The following is a 20,459-nucleotide window of genomic DNA, read 5'->3' as shown; positions in this document are numbered from 1 at the left end:
ACATGTGGTGTTTATGTTTTGCTTTTATTTTTGTTTTGTTTTGTGGGAAGCCATGGGAGCTTTTAAGTAAGATTGTATTTATATTTTAAAATATTTCCTTGATCAGTATGTGTACAATACATTGGAAAGGGCCAAGAAAGTATAGAAGCAGAGTAGCTTGGAGGCTAGTGCTGTAGTTCAAGTAAGAAATGATGTTGGCTTAGACCAGAGTGATAGCAATAGGGATGAAAAACAATGGAAGTAGATTCCATTCTAGGCAGAAGTAGAGAGGATTTTCAGAGAGGAGGTAGGGATATTGTTAAATCTTCTAATTTCCTTCTTTATTCTACGAGTATTTACCAGACACCTTCCAATTGCATGCTCTGTTCTCAGGGAGATAGATCCTTAATTAAATTGTTCTCTGACCTCGAACAGCTATTTACCATTCTTATAACATACCTACAAATTGAACATCTGACAGCAACATCCCTTACAAGGAGGGTGGAGAGGGAAAAATAATAAAGAATTTTTAGCAAATAAAACTTACTAAATGAATGCTAAATGATTCTTTAAAACTTTAGAATATTTTATATTGGAGAGCTATATATTATAGTTAGCGTCATAATACATTGTTTTCATAAAGTTTAATTCCAAGGGAAAAAGTCAGTCTCTCATTAAATTGAAACATGAATTAGAACTGGTAGAGAGATATATTGAAATGAAATGGCTAAAAAAATGATACTTGCGTTTTAAGTCAATTGCGTTCATTGTCAAGTTTCCAGGGTTATTCAGCATTTGCTGTAAAACAGACTGAATTTTCCTTTTCACTGATGGTTCATTGCTATTCCTGGCGAATTTAAATTTCATGACAGTATCTCCTATCACATCACTACCACTTTGCCTGAAAAACCATAAAGATATTTTTTAAAATGTATAATTATGATAATTTTCTGTCGTTCTTTTTATATACTCTTCTTGATTAAGCATTAAAAACATTACTTAAGAAATTTAACATTAGAACAGATTCACATAACAGTGTTTCTGTATGTAATGATATATCACATTGCTATCCCACAAACACTAGATTTCAGTGCATAGTACACTGTACCCACCATTCAGGATAGCTTGTTTTAAAGTCAGAATGGCAGAGTTTGAACACCAGCTCTGCTATTTACTGTTGGACTTTAGGTAAGTTTTTTGTTTCTTAATCTTTCTGTACCTGTATCCTCACATTAAAATGGGTTATTATGAAGATTATATGAATTAACATATGTAAGACTTTTGGGAAGAGTACATAGCATACAGTAAGTATGCTGTAAGTATTAGCTATGGTTAGACTTCACAAATCTTCAAAAAACCCCACTCATCTCATTAAACAAACTTATAAAGAGATGAACTTCCAAGTTTATGTGACTTATAGGCTCAAGTTAATTTTCTGGTACCTACACCCCCTTATCTGGCTACAAAAGCACATTTTAACTTCTGTAGTCATACGTTAAGATTTTTATCTCTGTTTCGATTAACTGTTGATATTTCTCACAAGAACCTTGATAATTTGGCTAAAGGTTATAATTCTCTAAAATCGATATAATATCCATTTCCTTCCATGTAAATTACCATGTAAATCACTTCCTCCACCTAATATTGGTGCTCTCCTTTTCTGAAAATGAATGTGCATTAGGCACATTTGGTTTTGATGCTCTCATATTCTAGGCTGCCTCCTCTCATCTCAATTGCTAATTTTGCCATAATATTCACCCCAGATATTAATTTAATATTTACTAGATAAATAGTAAATAAGCACCTTTTTTGTGCTGGGCGTTATTCTTAGTTTCAGAAATTAGCTATGACCAAGATTCACAGTTGCCATTCTCATGAATAGGGCAGTTTAGATGAAGAAGCAGACACTGAATAAATAATTACATCTTACATTTCTAGCAACGTGAAAACCTAAATAATTTAAAGAAGCTTTTCATATAAAACAACCAGAAATGCTAGCGAAAATATAATAAATTCTATTTGAAATGCAAAGTTGGGCTCCTGTGAAAATAAGGGAAATCTTAGAAGACTAAAAATAAAAGAATATGAATATTACATGGTAAGCATTAGAATTGCAATTGTTTTGTGTTTCAGCATTAATAGATACTGGAGATGAGGTCATGGGCTAGTAAAAAATAGGGAGACGGACATGAGGTTCCAGAATAAGGCTAGGTTTCTCAAAGAACTAGGCATTCAGTGAAAGCATAGTTTAGAAAGAAGAAGAACTCACATCATAAAAGAAAAAAAAGTTTAGTTGTCTCAGAGGTCCAGGTCTGGATGGAAAAAAGGGTCTCCTGAGAATTCATAATCATGAACCTGACTTCATGAAAGTTTTGGATTTACATTAATACCACCTGCATGGTCCCAGACACTTTAATCTAAGAAATTAACCAAAAAATGGTCCATGTGATGCCAATCCTCCTAGAGTATCTGATAGAAGCAAATGCTTTGGAGGTATGTATATTAAATCCAGACTGCATAGCATCCCAATTACAAAGTGAGATTAAAGATAAGCATACAACCTCAATGGTAAACAATACATCACGAGCTAGAATCAGAATAAGAAGAGCATCCTCAAAAAGTCCACATAATAAAATTAACAGATATTCAGGTAAGTAAATTTGAAATGACAAATGACATTAAAGGGGAATTATAAATATGAGAAAAGTATAGTACTTTTTCAAAACAGACAGGTAAACATAGTCAAACATACTTTTTAATTGAAATGAAAACTTGATGGATGAGTTACACAGAATAGTAGACAAAGTTGAAGAGAAACTGGTTAACTGAAAGAGATGAAATCACACAGAATGTAACATAGATAAAGGTATGAAAAAGATCAAATAGAGGCTAAGAGACAGGAGACATCTCAAAGTTTACTTAGTGAAATGTTAAAGAAGAGCACAGAAAAATAAAGGAGCAGCAGTATTACAAGAGATAATGAGAATTATCCGGAATTAATAAAGACATTAAGCCTCAGATCGAGATGAGTCTGAAGCATACTCAATAAAACAACACAAACACACAGATACATCATAATAAAACTCTGAACTCCAAAGGCAAATGGAAGATTTTCAAACAGTAGAGAAAAAACTAGCTACCAAAGAAAGTTTTGAGTGAAGGACAATTTCTTAATAGCAGTGATAAAAGGCAGTATATAATTGTATTTTCAAAATGCTGAGAGAAAATTGCTATCAACTTGTAATTTTATATCCACACTAAAGTATTATTCAAGAATGAGGCTAAAATAAGGACCTTTCATGCAACACAACAAAAACAAAACTAAACAAAAGTGTAGTTTATTGTTCATGTACTCTTGTTAAAGAATTTATGAAGGAAGTACTTCAGTAAGAAGGAAATTGAACCCAGAAGAAGGTTGGTTGTTAGGTACAGGAAGACATAGGAAACAAAGAAAATGGTAAACTGGTAATCTAAAAAGACGTTGACGGGGGCGGAGTCAAGATGGCATACTAGGAGGACGTGGAATTTGCGTCTCGTACAACTGGGGCACCTACCAGGCACTGGTGGGGTACTGTGGACACCTAAGGGGACGGTAGGAACCCCCAGGCACTGGGTAGGACGTGGGGCCTGGGGGGAGTGAAGGGGGAGGAGAAGTGGAGGCAGGACGGGACTGGTGCCCCTGAGGGGCGGCTGGGGGAGGGGAAAAGGGGGAAATTGGGGAACGATTGGGAGGGCAGAGGATCAAAAGGGAGCATGGCCAGGTTTCCCATGCCCACTTGGGCCCCCAGGAACCTGCTGAGATCCCAAGCCTGATCCTCTGCCCACGGAGGCCCCCTTTAGCCATGTGGTCCTGAGGGAGTGGGAGGGAGGGAAGGGGGAGCAAAAGTAAAGGCCAGACCTATGGAACCCCTGAGGGGTTGGCTGGGGGAGGGGAGGAGTTCCTACATCCAACAGGACCCACCCATGGTTAGGGGTCCAGTGGCAATGGGGGAGACCCTGAGGGAGATGGTTGGGGAGTGGTGTGAAGGAACAGAAGGGAACACAGCCAGTGCTTCCCCTGTCAGCTGAGCAGCTGGGGAGCCTGTTGGGCTCCCTGGCCTAATCCTCTGCCCTTGGAGCCTCCCTCCTGCTGCGCAGAGCCCAAGCCCTGCTCCTACACCCCCATCCAGGGCCTCACCTCTACACTGGGAGACCCTCTGAGACCCCCTCCAACGCACTGGGCCTAAACCCTACCCACACACCCTCACCCAGGGGCCTACCTCTAAACTCTGGAACCCCACACTCTGGAGACCTTCCTTTCCACGTGCTGCTTCTCCCCTTCCACAGAGGTCCTAAGCAGAGACCCCCTGTGCCCCCCATGCTTGAACTGCCCTGCCTAGGCCCCGCCCCCAGGACTTTTTCCAGCTACGTGGGTCCTGAGCCTAGGTCCCGCCCCACGCAAAAACGTCACCCCCCACCCGCCTAGGTCCTGCCCCACACTGAACGCCGCCCCTGCCTAAGTTCCACCCCACCTAAACTCCACCCCCATAGCCAAGGCTTTTTTTTTTTTTTTCTTTTTTCCTCTTTTAGATTGGGGTTCTGATTTACCTTGTTGATTCATTGTTGTTGATTCTTTTATATTTTTATTGTTCCTAACAAATATTTTATTTTTCAAACTTTATCTTATTCTTTAAGCTTTGTTATTGTTCTCTCCGTCTGGCTTACTTCCCCCGCCCACTTTTTGTTTCCTTTTTTCTGTTGTGGTCTTATTTTACCTTGTTGCAGTTGTTCCCATTATAGTTTTATTTTTCCTAATATATTTTTTATCTTTCTGATTTTATTTTGTTTTTTATTCTTTGATATTGTACTGCTCCTTTTTTTCTTTTTTCTTGCTTTTTTTTTTTTTCTACTGTGCCACAAAGCTTGTGGGAACTTGGTTCCCAGGCCAGAGGTCAGGCCCAGACTCCTGTGGTGGTAGCTCTGAGTCCAAACCGCTGGACTAACAGAGAACCTCAGACCACAGGGAATATTAATCGGAGTGAGATCTCCCAGAGTTCCTCATCTTAGCACCAACCCCAGCTATATCCAACTGTCTGCAAACTCCAGTGCTGGAGGTCTGAGGCCAAACAACTAGAAAAACAGGAAAACAGCACCACCCATCAAAACAACAACAACAACAAAAAGAAATGACAAAAAATATGTTACAGATGAAGGAACAAGGTAAAAACCTATAGAACAAATAAATGATTATGAAATAGGCAGTCTACCTGAAAAAGAATTCAGAGTAATGATAGTAAAGATGATTCAAAATCTTGGAAACAGAATGGAGAAAATACAAGAAACATTTAATAAGGATCTAGAAGAACTAAGGGGCAAACAAGCAGTGATTAACAACACAATTACTGAAATTAAAAATACTCTAGAAGGAATCAATAGCACAATAACTGAAGCAGAAAAATGGGTAAGTGACCTGGAAGATAAAAGAGTGGAAATAACTGCTGCAGAGCAAAATAAAAAAAAAAAAAGAATAAAAAGAATTAAGGCCAGTCTCAGAGACCTCTGGGACAATATTAAACACACTAACATTCAAATTATAGGGGTCTCAGAAGAAGAAGAGAAAAAGAAAGGGTCTGAGAAAATATTTGAAGGGATTATAGACAAAAACTTCCCTAACATGGGAAAGGAAATAGTCAATCAAGTCCAGGAACTGCAGAGAGTCCCATACAGGATAAATCCAAGGAGAAACACTCTGAAACATATTAATCAAACTTTCAAAAATTAAATAGAAAGAAAAAATATTAAGGGCAGCAAGGGAAAAGCAACAAATAACATACAAGGGAATCCCCCTAAGGTTAACAGCTGATCTTTCAGCAGAAACTCTGCAAGCCCAAAGGGAGTAGCAGGACATATTTAAAGTGATGAAGGGGAAAAACCTACAACCAAGATTACTCTACCCAGCAAGGATCTCATTCAGATTTGACAGAGAAATTAAAATGTTTACAGAGAAGCAAAAGCTAAGAGAATTCAGCACCACCAAACCAGCTTTACAACAAATGCTGAAGGAACTTCTCTGGGCAGGAAACACAAGAGAAGGAAAAGACCTACAAAAACACACCCAAAACAATTAAGAAAATGGTAATAGGAACATACATATCAATAATTACCTTAAATGCAAATGGATTAAATGCTCCAACCAAAAGAAATAGACTGGCTGAATGGATACAAAAACAAGACCTGTATATATGCTGTCTACAAGAGACCCACTTAACCTACGGACACATACAGACTGAGTGTGAGGGGATGGAAAAAGATATTACATGCAAATGGAAATGAAAAGAAAACTGGAGTAGCAATTCTTATATCAGACAAAATAGACTTTAAAATAAAGACTATTACAAGAGACAAAAAAGAACACTACATAATGATCAAGGGATCGATCCAAGAAGAAGATATAACAATTGTAAATATTTATGCACCCAACATAGAAGCACCTCAATACATAAGGTAAATGCTAACAGCCATAAAAGGGGAAATCAATAGTAACACAATCATAATGGGGACTTTAACACCCCGCTTTCACCAATGTAAAGATCATCCAAAATGAAAATAAATAAAACACAAGCTTTAAATGATCCATTAAACAAGATGGACTTAATTCACATTTAGAGGACATTCCATCCAAAAACAACAGAATACACATTTTTCTCAAGTGCTCTTGGAACATTCTCCAGGATAGATCATATCTTGGGTCACAAATCAAGCCTTGGTAAATTTAAGAAAAGTGAAATCGTATCAAGTATCTTTTCTGACCACAACGCTATGAGACTAGATATCAATTACAGGAAAAAAACTGTTAAAAAAATGCAAACACATGGAGGCTAAACAATACACTACTAAATAACCTAGAGATCACTAAGAAATCAAAGAGGAAATCAAAAAATACCTAGAAACAAATGACAATGAAAACACAATGGCCCCAAACCTATGGGATGCAGCAAAGTAGTTCAAAGGTAGAAGTTTATAGCAATACAATTGTACCTCAAGAAACAAACATCTCAAATAAACAACCTAAAGTTATACCTAAAGCAATTAGAGAAGAACAAAAAACCCCCAAAGTTAGCAGAAGGAAAGAAATCATAAATATCAAATCAGAAAAAAATGAAAAAGAAATGAAGGAAACGGTAGCAAAGATCAGTAAAACAAAAAGCTGGTTCTTTGAGAAGAAAAAGAATATTGTTAAGCCATTAGCTAGACTCATCAAGAAAAAAAGGGAGAAGACTCAAATCAACAGAATTAGAAATGAAAAAGGAGAAGTAACAACTGACACTGCAGAAATACAAAGGATCATGAGAGATTACTACAAGCAACTCTATGCCAATAAAATGGACAACCAGGAAGAAATGGGCAAATTCTTAGAAAAGCACAACATTCCAAGACTGAACCAGGTAGAAATAGAAAATATAAACAGACCAATCACAAGCACTGAAATTGAAACTGTGATTAACAATCTTCCAAGAAACAAAAGCCCAGTACCAGATGGCTTCACAGGCAAATTCTATCAAACATTTAGAGAAGAGCTAACACCTATCCTTCTCAAACTCTTCAAACTATAGCAGAGGGAGAGCACTCCCAAACTCATTCTACGAGGCACCATCACCCTGATACCAAAACCAGACAAAGATGTCACAAAAAAAGAAAATTCCAGGTCAGTATCTCTGATGAACATTGTACGCAAAAATCCTCAACAAAATACTAGCAAACAGAATCCAACAGCACATTAAATGGATCATACACCATGATGAAGTGGGGTTTATCCCCGGGATGCAAGGATTCTTCAATATATGCAAATCAATGTGATACACCATATTAACAAATTGAAGTATATAAACCATATGATAATCTCAATATATGCAGATAAAGCTTTTGGCAAAATTCAACACTATTTATGATAAAAACTCTCCAGAAAGTAGGCATAGAGGGAACTTACCTCAACATAATAAAGGCCATATAGGACAAACCCACATCAACACCGTTCTCAATGGTGAAAAACTGAAACCATTTCCTCTGAGATCAGGAGCAAGACAAGGTTGCCCACTCTCACCACTATTATTCAACATAGTTTTGGAAGTTTTAGCCACAGCAATCATAGAAGAAAAAGAAAAGGAATCCAAACCGGAAAAGAAGAAGTAAAATTGTCACTGTTTGCAGATGACATGATACTATACATAGAGAATCCTAAAGATGCTACCAGAAAACTACTAGAGCTAATCAATGAATTTGGTAGAGTAGCAGGATACAAAAGTAATGCACAGAAATCTCTTGCATTCCTATACACTAATGGTGAAATATCTGAAAGAGAAATTAAGGAAACACTCCCATTTACCATTGCAACAAAAAGAATAAAATACCTAGGAATAAACCTACCCAAGGAGACAAAAGATCTGTGTGCAGAAAACTGTAAGACACTGATGAAAGAAGGATGATACAAACAGATGGAGAGATATACCATGTTCTTGGATTGGAAGAATCAACATTGTGAAAATGACTATACTACCGAAAACAATCTACAGATTCAATACAATCCCTATCAAACTACCAATGGCATTCTTCACAGAACTACAACAAAAAATTTCACAATTTGTATGGAAACACAAAAGACCCCGAATAGCCAAAGCAATCTTGAGAGAGAAAAACAGAGCTGGAAGAATGAGGCTCCTGGACTTCATACTATACTACAAAGCTACAGTAATCAATCATACAATACTACAGTATGGTACTGGAACAAAAACAGAAATATAGATCAGTGGAGCAGGATAGAAAGCCCAGAGATAAACCCACGCACATATGGTCACCTTATTTTTGATAAAGGAGGCAAAAATATGCAATGGAGAAAAGACAGCCTCTTCAATAAGTGGTGCTGGGAAAACTGGACAGCTACACGTAAAGAAATGAAATTAGAACACTTCCTAACACCGTATACAAAAATAAACTCAAAATGGATTAAAGACCTAAATGTAAGGCCAGACTCTATTAAACTCTTAGAGGAAAACATAGGCAGAGCACTCTTTGTCATAAATCATAGCAAGATCCTTTTTGACCCCACTGCTAGAGAAATGGAAATAAAACCAAAAATAAACAAATGGGACCTAATGAAACTTCAAACCTTTTGCACAGCAAAGGAAACCATAAAGGAGATGAAAAGACAACCTTCAGAATGGGAGAAGATATTTGAAAATGAAGCAACTGACAAAGGATTAATCTCCAAAATATGCAAGCAGCTCATGCAGCTCAATGTCAAAAAATGACAACCCAATCCAAAAATGGGCAGAAGACCTAAATAGAAATTTCTCCAAAGAAGATATATAGATTACCAACAAAGACATGAAAAGATGTTCAACATCACTAATCATTAGAGAAATGCAAATCAAAACTACAATGAGGTATCACCTCACACTGGTCAGAATGGCATCATAAAAAAGTTTATAAACAATAAATGGTGGAGAGGGTGTGGAGAAAAGGGAACACTCTTTCTCTGTTGGTGGTAATGTAAATTGATACAGCCTCTGTGGAGAACAGTATGGAAGTTCCTTAAAAAAGTAAAAATAGAACTACCATGTGACCCAGTAATCCCACTACTGGGCATATACCCTGAGAAAACCATAATTCAAAAAGTGTCATGTACCACAGTGTTCATTGCAGCACTACTTACAATAGCCAGGACATGGAAGCAACCTAAGTGTCTATCGACAGATGAATGGATAAAGAAGATGTGGCACATATGTACAATGGAATATTACTCAGCCATAAAAAGAAACAAAATTGGGTTATTTATAGTGAGGTGGATGGACCCAGTCTGTCATGCAGAGTGAAGTAAGTCAGAAAGAGGAAAACAAATACCGTATGCTAACACATATATATGGAATCTAAAAAAAAAACAAAAAACAACAAAGGTTCTGAAGAACCTAGGGGCAGGACAGGAATAAAGACAGAGACATAGAGAATGGACTTGAGGACACGGGGAGGGGGAAGAGTAAGCTGGGACGAAGTGAGAGAGTAACATTGACCTATATACACTACCAAATGTAAAATAGATAGCTAGTGGGAAGCAGCTGCATGACTCAGGGAGATCAACTTTGTGCTTTGTGACCAGCTACAGGGGTGGGATAGGGAGGGTGGGAGGGAGACTCAAGAGGGAGGAGATATGGGGATATATATATACCTATAGCTGATTCGCTTTGTTATGCAGCAGAAACTAACACACCATTGTAAAGCAATTACACTGCAATAAAGATGTTAAAAAAAAAAAAAACACCCTAAATGTAATGTGGTATATTGGGTTGGATCCTGAAATGGAAAAAAAGGACATTAGTGGAAGAACTGGTGAAAACGAAGTAAATCAGAGTCTAATAATGTACCAATGTTAATCTCTTAGTTTTGACAGATGTGCCATAGTTATGTAAGATGTTAACATTAGGGGAAGCTAGGTGAAGTGTATGTAGAAACGTTCTGTACTGTCTTTCTGTAAAGTTAAAATTATTCCAAAATAAGATGTTTACTTAAAAAAAATAATAAAATGATATTGACAGTGTAATTACAGTGATTTATTTGCAGGTGTTACAAATAAGGTTGAACTAAAACATCAGTAATACGTGAATAACAGTTCCAAGTTTCCTGTATTATTTGGAAGAAGGGTAGTGGATTAAACCAACTCTCCTTGTTTGTAAGAATTTTTTAAGAATAATCACTAAAATAAGATAAATGGAATGTAGAACTTGTAAATTAGTAAACGAAAAAAAACTGAAGAAAATACAGTCATACAAGAGAAGGCACGATAGTAGAAAAAAGCATTAGAAAAACCAGGATGAAGAACATAAGATAATATGGAGGAAATAAATCCAAATGTAACTATCATCACAATAAATTGAAACTGACTAAACTCTCTAGTTAAAGGCAAAGATGGTCAGAATGCATTTGAAAATGTAATCTAGCTGTCTTCTTGTTTTAGGAGAAAAATCTAACCTGTAAGGACATATGAATGTTGAAAATGAAGATAAGGTATGTTGTAAAAAGAACCATAAGAAAGTCAGTGTAGCATAATAGTATCAGATATAAGAGATTTTAAAATTGAAAGACATTAATTAGTGATAAAAAGGATTAATACCTTGCTAAAAGAAATAGTTCATGAGGCAGATATAATAATTCTAAACATATAGGTGCTTGATAATATGTGCTCAAAATATATTGAACAAGGAGAAATAGGCAAATCCATAGTGCTGGGTTTTATTTGAATGACATAATTACTAAGCTTAATTGGAAGGAACAGAATTCCTATAATGAAGTCTAATAGGAATCCAGAAACAGACTCATAGACGTATGTAAACAATATACTATAGAAGTGGTATCACAAATCTGAAGGAAAATAACTTATGTAAAAAATTAAAAATCTTCCTCATGTCACACACAAACAAAGCACTTGAATAGGAACAGCAAAAATTTTAAATTTATAGTCAATATGGGAGATTTTCTTTATATACAAGATGATAAAGGATTTCTTAAGTAAGACCTTTTGCAACTGATTTTCTACAACAAAAGATGCATATACAAAGTGTTAAGATAATGCTATAGATAGGGAGAATATATTTGCAACTCAAAGTAACAATTGTTTGGTACCTCCTATAGACACAGAACTCCTACAAATCAATAAGAAAAAGACAAATCATAGAAAAAAACCAGAAAAGATGAATATGCAATTCAAAGAAGAGGTATCTTTAGTGAATGATAAACATGTAAATAGGTACTCAAACAGGACTGTGTTTTATACTTCATTTATTTGATCTTCATAACAACTCTATAAGAGTCATGTACCTACCTTCCTTGTGGGAACTGTGAGTAACAAACTCTCTTTTCAAAAGTCATCATCTCCTGATTTGTTGGCCTTACTGTACCTCAAATCTTCTATTGATGCAGTATATTTTAAAACAGAAGGGGAAGGGGAAAAAGTGGTGTGTGTGTGTGTATGTGTATTTCAGACAGAGGGAATAGCTTATATAAGAAGATCTTGAGGTTAGAGAGAGTGAAGAACTGAAAACAGCCTAGTGGGACTTGTGAGTAAATAACAAAGTAGAGAGTAGTAAAAGACTACCCCAGAAATAGAGATAGTAGGAGAAAACCCTATATAGGAAGGTTTAGTAAACTTTGTTTTATATATATATATATATATATACATATATATATATATATATATGTATGTATGTATATAAAAGGAGACATATATATATATCAAGAATACATATATCTGATGCACATATACATGTTTATATATGATATTTGACATATCATAATGGTAAGGAATAGCAGTTAGAAGAACTTTAAGCAAATACTATGTTTAGCATTTCATTTCAAGAAATCTTTCTGGTTGCTATGTAGAATGTGGAGTGGAGCAAGACTGCAGGAAAGGAGACTCATTAGAAGGCTGTTCATAGACAAGGAGAGAGATGATTGAGGGCAGTGTGTTTGAAGTTATGGATCTTAAACATAATTAAGAAATAGAATTGTGAAGGTTAGATGGATGGATGTGTGGGTTGAGGGAGAGATAGGAATTTAGAGATAACTCATATTTCTTTCTTGAGCATCTGGGTTGAAGGTGACACCATTGATAGAGGTAGGCAATACTAGAAGAGTAACATATTTGGTGGGGGAGAAATGATAGGTTCTGGTCTGGACTTATTAAAGTTGAGCTGTCCAAGATAGCCATATGATGTCAAGTAGACGGCTGTGTATATTCACATCTTGAGATGAGAAGAGAGGACTAGCCCAGAGATACAACTTTAATAATAATTAGCATATAGGGGCAATGAAGCCCCTAAAAGGAGCTTCAGTGTGAACTGAGAAGATGAGAGGCTTACAGCACAGTCTGACAACACTTGAGGAAGAGAAGGAATAAGAACTAACAAAGAAAATTGAGAAGGAATAACTTAAGAGATAAAAGGAAAATCAGGGGTGTATAGGGTCATAGAAACCAAGGGATGGTACTATTTCAAAAAGGATTGACAACTCAACAGTGTTAAATACTGTTGAGAGGTCCAAGAAGAGGACTGATATAATTTCTTTGGAGTTTGTGATTCAGATGTCATTGCTGAACTTGGCAAGAGCAATTACTATTTTGTGGTGAGGTCAGCAGCCAGACTGCAGTGAAATGAGAAGTAAGTGGGAAGTGAACAAAAGGAGAAAAACATGCAGATTCAGTCCTACAAGTATTGCAAGCTCGTGGCTGGTACAGAGAATTTCTCAAGAAAGTACTAAGGTAAATGTGCACTGAACTGACTGAAATGCATTTTGGAAAATGCTCTTCCTATGGATTCTTCTTGAACTCCTCAGCAAAACTTAACTGACCAGAGCTCTATGCTCCTGGGTACTTAACTAGGTGACTCTTCCGAGAATAAGAAAAAATAATTTTCTTGTGGTATTAGTATTTGAGAAAGAAATAGTATAATTTCTCTCCCTCTGAAGAGCTTTTGTATATTAGTTGAAGGATTGAGCAATATGGACATTTGAGATATTTATGTTAGGGTCAGTAAGGGTGGCTCTTTTAGTTGGTAGGAATATCACATCACATCACAAGGATAAGTCCATATTCAACTAAGGTAAGAATGGCAAATAACTAGCTTGTGTGCTGCTACTTCGCCTATTATTTATTTACTTATTTATTTTTTTGCGGTATGCGGGCCTCTCACTGTTGTGGTCTCTCCCATTGCGGAGTACAGGCTGCGGACGCGCGGGCTCAGCGGCCATGGCTCACGGGCCTAGCCGCTCCGCGGCATGTGGGATCTTCCCGGACCGGTGCGTCCCCTGCATCGGCAGGCGGACTCTCAACCACTGCGCCACCAGGGAAGCCCTACTTCGCCTATTATTAATTCATAGCAGACACATCTGTGTTTGGCCACAGCATCCTTTATATTATAGCATTCCAGGCAGACAAAACCCAAAAAGCCATTTTTGGTGTTGGTTTAGTGTTCCAATCGTGCCCAGGACCACAACACTGCACATCTCCACAAGGCATTGTTTGCTACATAGACTGCATTGTGAATAGTATCCCCTGGAGTTATATAATAGAATAACCCTGTTGCTGTACCTTCACCCAACTCTCTCTCTACCCTTTCCTCCTTTTCCCACCAAGAACTGAAGTAATATGGTTATTTACATTAGTAAGTAGATCGTATGACATGTTTTGTTTTTTGGCATTGGTTTTTAAACTTTCCATGATACTATTTTCATAATATTGCAACACATTGTGTGAATGTCTCATTCATTATCTATGCTGTGAACAAAATCAAATGCACCAAGTTGTATCTATGCTTATAGATATTTTTTGTTGTATTTCCACTCACCTCAGTCCGACAACATGAGCTCTGATGAACTGGCTTCTTAAATTTGACTCTTCGAATGTTTTAGTAATCTGTAGAAAGAAAGGAAAAAACAACCTCTCTGTAATTACCGTTCTTTCTCTGTTTCCTCTTTCTGCCCAACCTTGCAACATGGTTGTTAATGGGGAGTTGACTATGTTAATGAGGAATAGAGAGTTCAGTTTAGTTCAGTTCCATCTCAGAACACATGGGAGCGATTTAGGCAGGTTAATAACCTTCTGATGCAGTGCCTGTTTCTTCATCTGTTACACAAAGATGATAATGGACAGGATGCATCTTCGCTAGAAGCCATTCTAAACATAGCAGATGTTTTGCTCAATGAGAGCCCACGTTACGTGATTTGGTGGCTGTTCCCAAAAAGGTGGGCGCATGAGCCAACCCAACGCTAGGTGAGTCCACTGATACAATTTACAGTGTGTGATCCTGCAACAACTGTTCTTAAATGGGTAAAACCAGATTAAAATGAGCAGCAATGGAGAGCTTGATGAGAAAGAGGAAACGAAGTAAAGGCCAGTCTTTTCCTTATTGTTTCTGATTAATGCCTAAGCAACATAAGTTACTTTTAGCATCAGTTGGTATTTCCTGACCTAACTTTAACTTTCCCCCTGAATCATTGCTCAATGCCAGCAAGGATGGTCCTCTTGAGGTATAAGGTTTAGCTTCACAGTAAACTAGTAGTGAGTGATTCTGTGACTGGAACAGTTCTGCCAAGATGCAGGGTGAGATGTACTGAGCTTTCATAATGGCGAGTGGATTCTGTTGGCTTGTACTGTGAGGTTGGACCAAGGTGGGGGTGAACATGAAAAGGTGAAGTTGGGGAAATTAAGTAGCATGTTGAATATTACATTAAGCCAGGATTTGAAGTCAATTCTTCTTGAGACTGTAAAGTTTATGCAATCTCTATTACACTGCATTTATTTTTTCAGTATCCATTCTTTAGGCTGATATCAGACCAACCAGTTGTGACGCAAAATAACTTTTTTTCTTTCTAGAGGTCTCAAATATTTTTAAGAGTTATGAGGCTGTTAGTTTTTCAAAATAATTTCCTTTTTAAAAAATTCAAGAAGTACTAGTAAGTGTTAAGAAGAGAGCAAAAAGTCACTCAAAATTCTATGATCTAGAATTATAGAATGCAATCATTTGGTGAGTATTTTAGTTAACTATGTAGAAGGATAGGTTTTAATGTGTTTATTAATATGGTATATTGTAGGAGGGAGTTTAATAAACTGATTTATCTTTAATATTACTTGACTTCATCAGAAGTAAAAGGAACTGACCTAAAACTGAAGGAATTGCTAAAATTTAGATGTTTCTTGTAATTATATTTTAATTCATGATTTGGTATTGCATCAGCATGGGCTACACTGGACCAAAATGTTAAAAATATAATTTAATTATGACATTTTTCTTATGTGGAAAATATTGATGTAATTTAGTGAGGACTAAGGTAATAAGCAACATAAAGAAAGCAAGTTGATTAATTGGTTGATATCCATATACAAGGATAAAAGAAGAGACCTATGGATAAGAATCCATATTTCATAGAGTGGGTGAAAATTTTGTAGTCTCTTTAATTAGAACTTATCAAATACTTGGTAGAAAATCAGTGAGCAGATGCCTGAAGAGGAAGCCAATAGGAGAGTGGAAAGTGTAGTAGATAGGGGACAGGGAAAAGTTAGCTTGCTATGAGAACTTGAACGAATCTTTTAAACTTTCTTCCTCTCAATTTCTTCATCTGTAAAAGGAAAACAGTCCAAAGTGTGTTTAAAAAATTGTTCTGTACACAGTTGACTACTGCAACTCCCAGAGGCTATGCATCTGCTTTCAGTGAGCTTTACATGTAACCTTTGGGCTTTTTCACTCCCTTCAAACTTATTATTGATTCTTCTTTAATGGGTTGGATGAGTTTGCTTTCATACTTCTTTGATTTTGTAACCTGTATTATTGACCCTTTTATTACAATGGACAAAAAATCAAGTAAACAAAGAAAAAAGAACTATTTTATATTTCCCTCCTGAATGAGGGTGACAATACTATCTTTGTGGGGTTTTTTTTAATGTCTTTATCGGAGTATAATTGCTTTACAGTGTTGTGTTAGTTTCTTCTGTGAATCAGCTATACATATACGTATATCCCCATATCTCCTCCCTCTTGCATCTCCATCCCACCCTCCTTATCTCACCCCACTAGGTGGTCACAAACACGGAGCTGATCTCCCTGTGTTATGCAGCTGCTTCCCACTAGCTACCTGTTTTACATTTGGTAGTGTATATATGTCCATGCCACTCTCTCACTTCGTCCCAGCTTACCCTTCCCCCTCCCCGTGTCCTCAAGTCCATTCTCTACATCTGCGTCTTTATTCCTGTCCTGCCCCTAGGTTCTTCTGAACCATTTTTTTTTTTTTTTTTTAGATTCCATGTATATGTGTTAAAATACGGTAATTGTTTTTCTCTTTCTTACTTCACTCTGTGTAACAGACTCTGGGTCCATCCACCTCACTACAGATAACTCAATTCCATTTCTTTTTATGGCTGAGTAATATTCTACTATACATATGTGCCACATCTTCTTTATCCATTCATCTGTTGATGGACACTTAGGTTGCTTCCGTGTCCTGGCTATTGTAAGTAGTGCTGCAATGAACATTGTGGTACATCACTCTTTTTGAATTATGGTTTTCTCAGAGTATATGCCCATAGTGGGATTGCTGGGTCATAAGGTAGCTCTGTTTTTAGCTTTTTAAGAAACCTCCATACTGTTCTCCATAGTGACTGTATCAATTTACATTCCCACCAACAGTGCAAGAGGGTTCCCTTTTCTCCACATCTTCTCCAGTGTTTATTGTGTGTAGAGTTTTCGATGATGGCCATTCTGACTGGTGTGAGGTGATACCTCAATGTAGTTTTTTTTGGTTTTTTTTTTTAAGAAGATGTTGGGGGTAGCAGTTTACTAATTTAGTTATTTATTTTTGCTGTGTTGGGTCTTTGTTTCTGTGCAAGGGCTTTCTCTAGTTGTGGCAAGCGCGGGCCACTCTTCAACACGGTGTGCGGGCCTCTCACTATCGCGGCCTCTCTTGTTGCGGAGCACAGGCTCCAGACGCGCAGGCTCAGTAGTCGTGGCTCACCGGCCTAGTTGCTCCGCGGCATGTGGGATCTTCCTGGACCGGGGCACGAACCCGTGTCCCTTGCATCGGCAGGTGGACTCTCAACCACTGCGCCACCACGGAAACCCCCTCATTGTAGTTTTGATTTGCATTTCTCTAATGATTAATGATGTTGAGCATCTTTTCATGTGTTTGTTGGCAATCTATATATCTTCTTTGGAGAAATATCTATTTAGGTCTTCGGCCCATTTTTGGATTGGCTTGTTTTTTTCATATTGAGATGCATGAGCTGCTTGTATATTTTGGATATTAATCCTTTCTTATCTGCTTCATTTGCAAATATTTTTTCCCATTCTGAGGGTTGTCTTTTCATCTTCTTTATGGGTTCCTTTGCTGTGCAAAAGCTTTTAAGTTTCACTAGGTCTTATTTGTTTATTTTTGTTTTTATTTCCATTTCTCTAGGAGGTGGGTCAAAAAGGATCTTGCTGTGATTTATGTCAAAGAGTGTTCTGCCTATGTTTTCCTCAAAGAGTTTAGTAGAGTCTGGCCTTACATTTAGGTCTTTAATCCGTTTTGAGTTTATTTTTGGGTATGCTGTTAGGAAGTGTTCTAATTTTATTATTTTACATGTAGCTGTCCAGTTTTCCAAGCACCACTCATTGAAGAGACTGTCTTTTCTCCATTATATATTCTTGCCTCTTTTCTCAAAGATAAGGTGACCATATGTGCATGTGCATAGAGGTTCCCTCTATGCCTACATTCTGGGGAGCTTTTATCATAAATAGGTGTTGAATTTTGTCAAAAGATTTTTCTGTATCCATTGAGATTATATGGTTTATATCCTTTAATTTGTTCATGTGGCATATCACATTGATTGATTTGTGTATATTGAAGAATCCTTGCATTCCTGGGATACACCCCACTTGATCATGGTGTATGACTCTTTTAATGTGCTGTTGGATTCTGTATGCTAGTATTTTGTGGAGGATTTTTGCATCTATGTTCATCAGAGATATTAGCCTGGAGTTTTATTTTTCTGTGAAATCCTTGTCTGGTTTTGGTATCTGGGTGATGGTGGCCTCGTAGAATGAGTTTGGTAGTGTTCCTCCTTCTGCTATATTTTGGAAGAGTTTGAGAAGGTTAGGTGTTAGCTCTTCTTTAAATGTTTGATAGAATTCACCTGTGAAGCCATACATTCCTGGGCTTTTGTTTGCTGGAAGATTTTTAATACAGTTTCAAATTCAGTGCTTGTGATTTGTTTATATTTTCTATTTCTTCCTAGTTCAGTCTTGGATGGTTGTGCTTTTCTAAGAATTTGTCGATTTCTTCCAGGTTGTCCATTTTATTGACATATAGTTGCTTGTATTAATCTCTCATGATCCTTTGTATTTCTGCAGTGTCAGTTGTTACTTCTCCTTTTTCATTTGTAATTCTGTTGATTTGAGTCTTCTCTCTTTTTTTCTTTATGAGTCTGGCTAATGGTTTACCAATTTGGTTTATCTTCTCAAAGAACCAGCTTTTTGTTTTATTGATCTTTGCTATTGTTTTCATTTCTTTTTCATTTATTTCTGATCTGATGTTTATGATTTCTTCCCTACTGCTAACTTTGGGGTTATTTTGTTCTTCTTTCTCTACTTGCTTTAGGTGTAAGTTTAGGTTGTTTTTTTTGAGATTTTTCTTGTTTCTCGAGGTAGGATTGTATTGCTATAAACTTCCCTCTTAGAACTGCTTTTGCTGCATCCCATAGGTTTTGGGCCATTGTGTTTTCATTGTCATTTGTTTCTAGGTATTTTTTGATTTCCTGTTTGATTTCTTTAGTGATCTCTTGGTTATTTAGTAGTGTATTGTTTAGCCTCCATGTGTTTGTATATTTTACAGTTTTTTTCCTGTAATTGATATCTAGTCTCATAGCGTTGTGGTCGGAAAAGATACTTGATACGATATCAATTTTCTTAAATTTACCAAGGCTTGGTTTGTGACCCAAGATATGATCTATCCTGGAGAATGTTCCATGAGCACTTGAGAAAAAGTGTATTCTGTTGCTTTTGGATGGAATGTCCTCTAAATGTCAATTAAGTCCATCTTGTTTAATGTATCATTTAAAGCTTGTGTTTCCTTATTTATTTTCATTTTGGATGATATGTCTATTGGTGAATGTGGGGTGTTAAAGTCCCCTACTATGATTGTGTTACTGTCATTTTCCCCTTTTATGACTGTTAGCATTTGCCTTATGTATTGAGGTGCTTCTATGTTGGGTGCATAAATATTTACAATTGTTATATCTTCTTCTTGGATCGATCCCTTGATCATTATGTAGTGTCCTTCTTTGTCTCTTGTAATAGTCTTTATTTTAAAGTCTATTTTGTCTAATGTGAGAATTGCTGCTCCAGCTTTTTTTTGATTTCCATTTGCATGGAATATCTTTTTCCATCCCCTCACTTTCAGTTTGTATGTATCCCTAGGTCTGAAGTGCGTGTCTTGTAGACAGCATATATATGGGTCTTATTTTTGTATCCATTCAGCCAGTCTATGTGTTTTGGTTGGAACATTTAATCCATTTACATTTAAGGTAATCATCGATATGTATGTTCCTATTACCATTTTCTTAATTGTTTTGGGTTTGTTATTGTAGGTCTTTTCCTTCTCTTGTGTTTCCTGCCCAGAGAAGTTCCTTCAGCATTTGTTGTAAAGCTGGTTTGGTTGTGCTGAATTCTCTTACCTTTTGCTTCTCTGTAAACGTTTTAATTTGTCCGTCAAAACTGAATGAGATCCTTGCTGGGGAGAGTAATCTTGGTTGTAAGTTCTTCCCTTTCATCGCTTTAAATATGTCCTGCCACTCCTTTCTGTCTTGCAGAGTTTCTGCTGAAAGATCAGCTGTTAACCTTATGGGGATTCCCTTGTATGGTATTTGTTGCTTTTCCCTTGCTGCTTTTAATATTTTGTCTTTGTATTTAATGTTTGAAAGGTTGATTAAT

The 20,459-nt window shown here is 36.8% G+C and overlaps 1 protein-coding gene across 1 annotated transcript in view; it reads right to left on the bottom strand.

Moving 5' to 3' along the window:
• Positions 1 to 20,459, bottom strand: part of TMPRSS11D (transmembrane serine protease 11D) — a 69,674-nt gene that overhangs the window by 13,626 nt on the left and 35,589 nt on the right. The window contains exons 4-5 of the mRNA XM_033425559.2: positions 14,346 to 14,413; positions 726 to 880 (exon numbers count right to left, since the gene is read on the bottom strand). Of these exons, the coding sequence (XP_033281450.1) occupies positions 726 to 880; positions 14,346 to 14,413 (223 nt within the window). The remainder of the gene's footprint in view (positions 1 to 725; positions 881 to 14,345; positions 14,414 to 20,459) is intronic.

This window comes from Orcinus orca, chromosome 4, assembly GCF_937001465.1.
Source record: "Orcinus orca chromosome 4, mOrcOrc1.1, whole genome shotgun sequence".
Classification (NCBI taxonomy): Eukaryota; Metazoa; Chordata; class Mammalia; order Artiodactyla; family Delphinidae; genus Orcinus; species Orcinus orca.
Note: the sequence above shows the minus strand (reverse complement) of the source record. Positions and strands in the feature narration are given on the sequence as shown.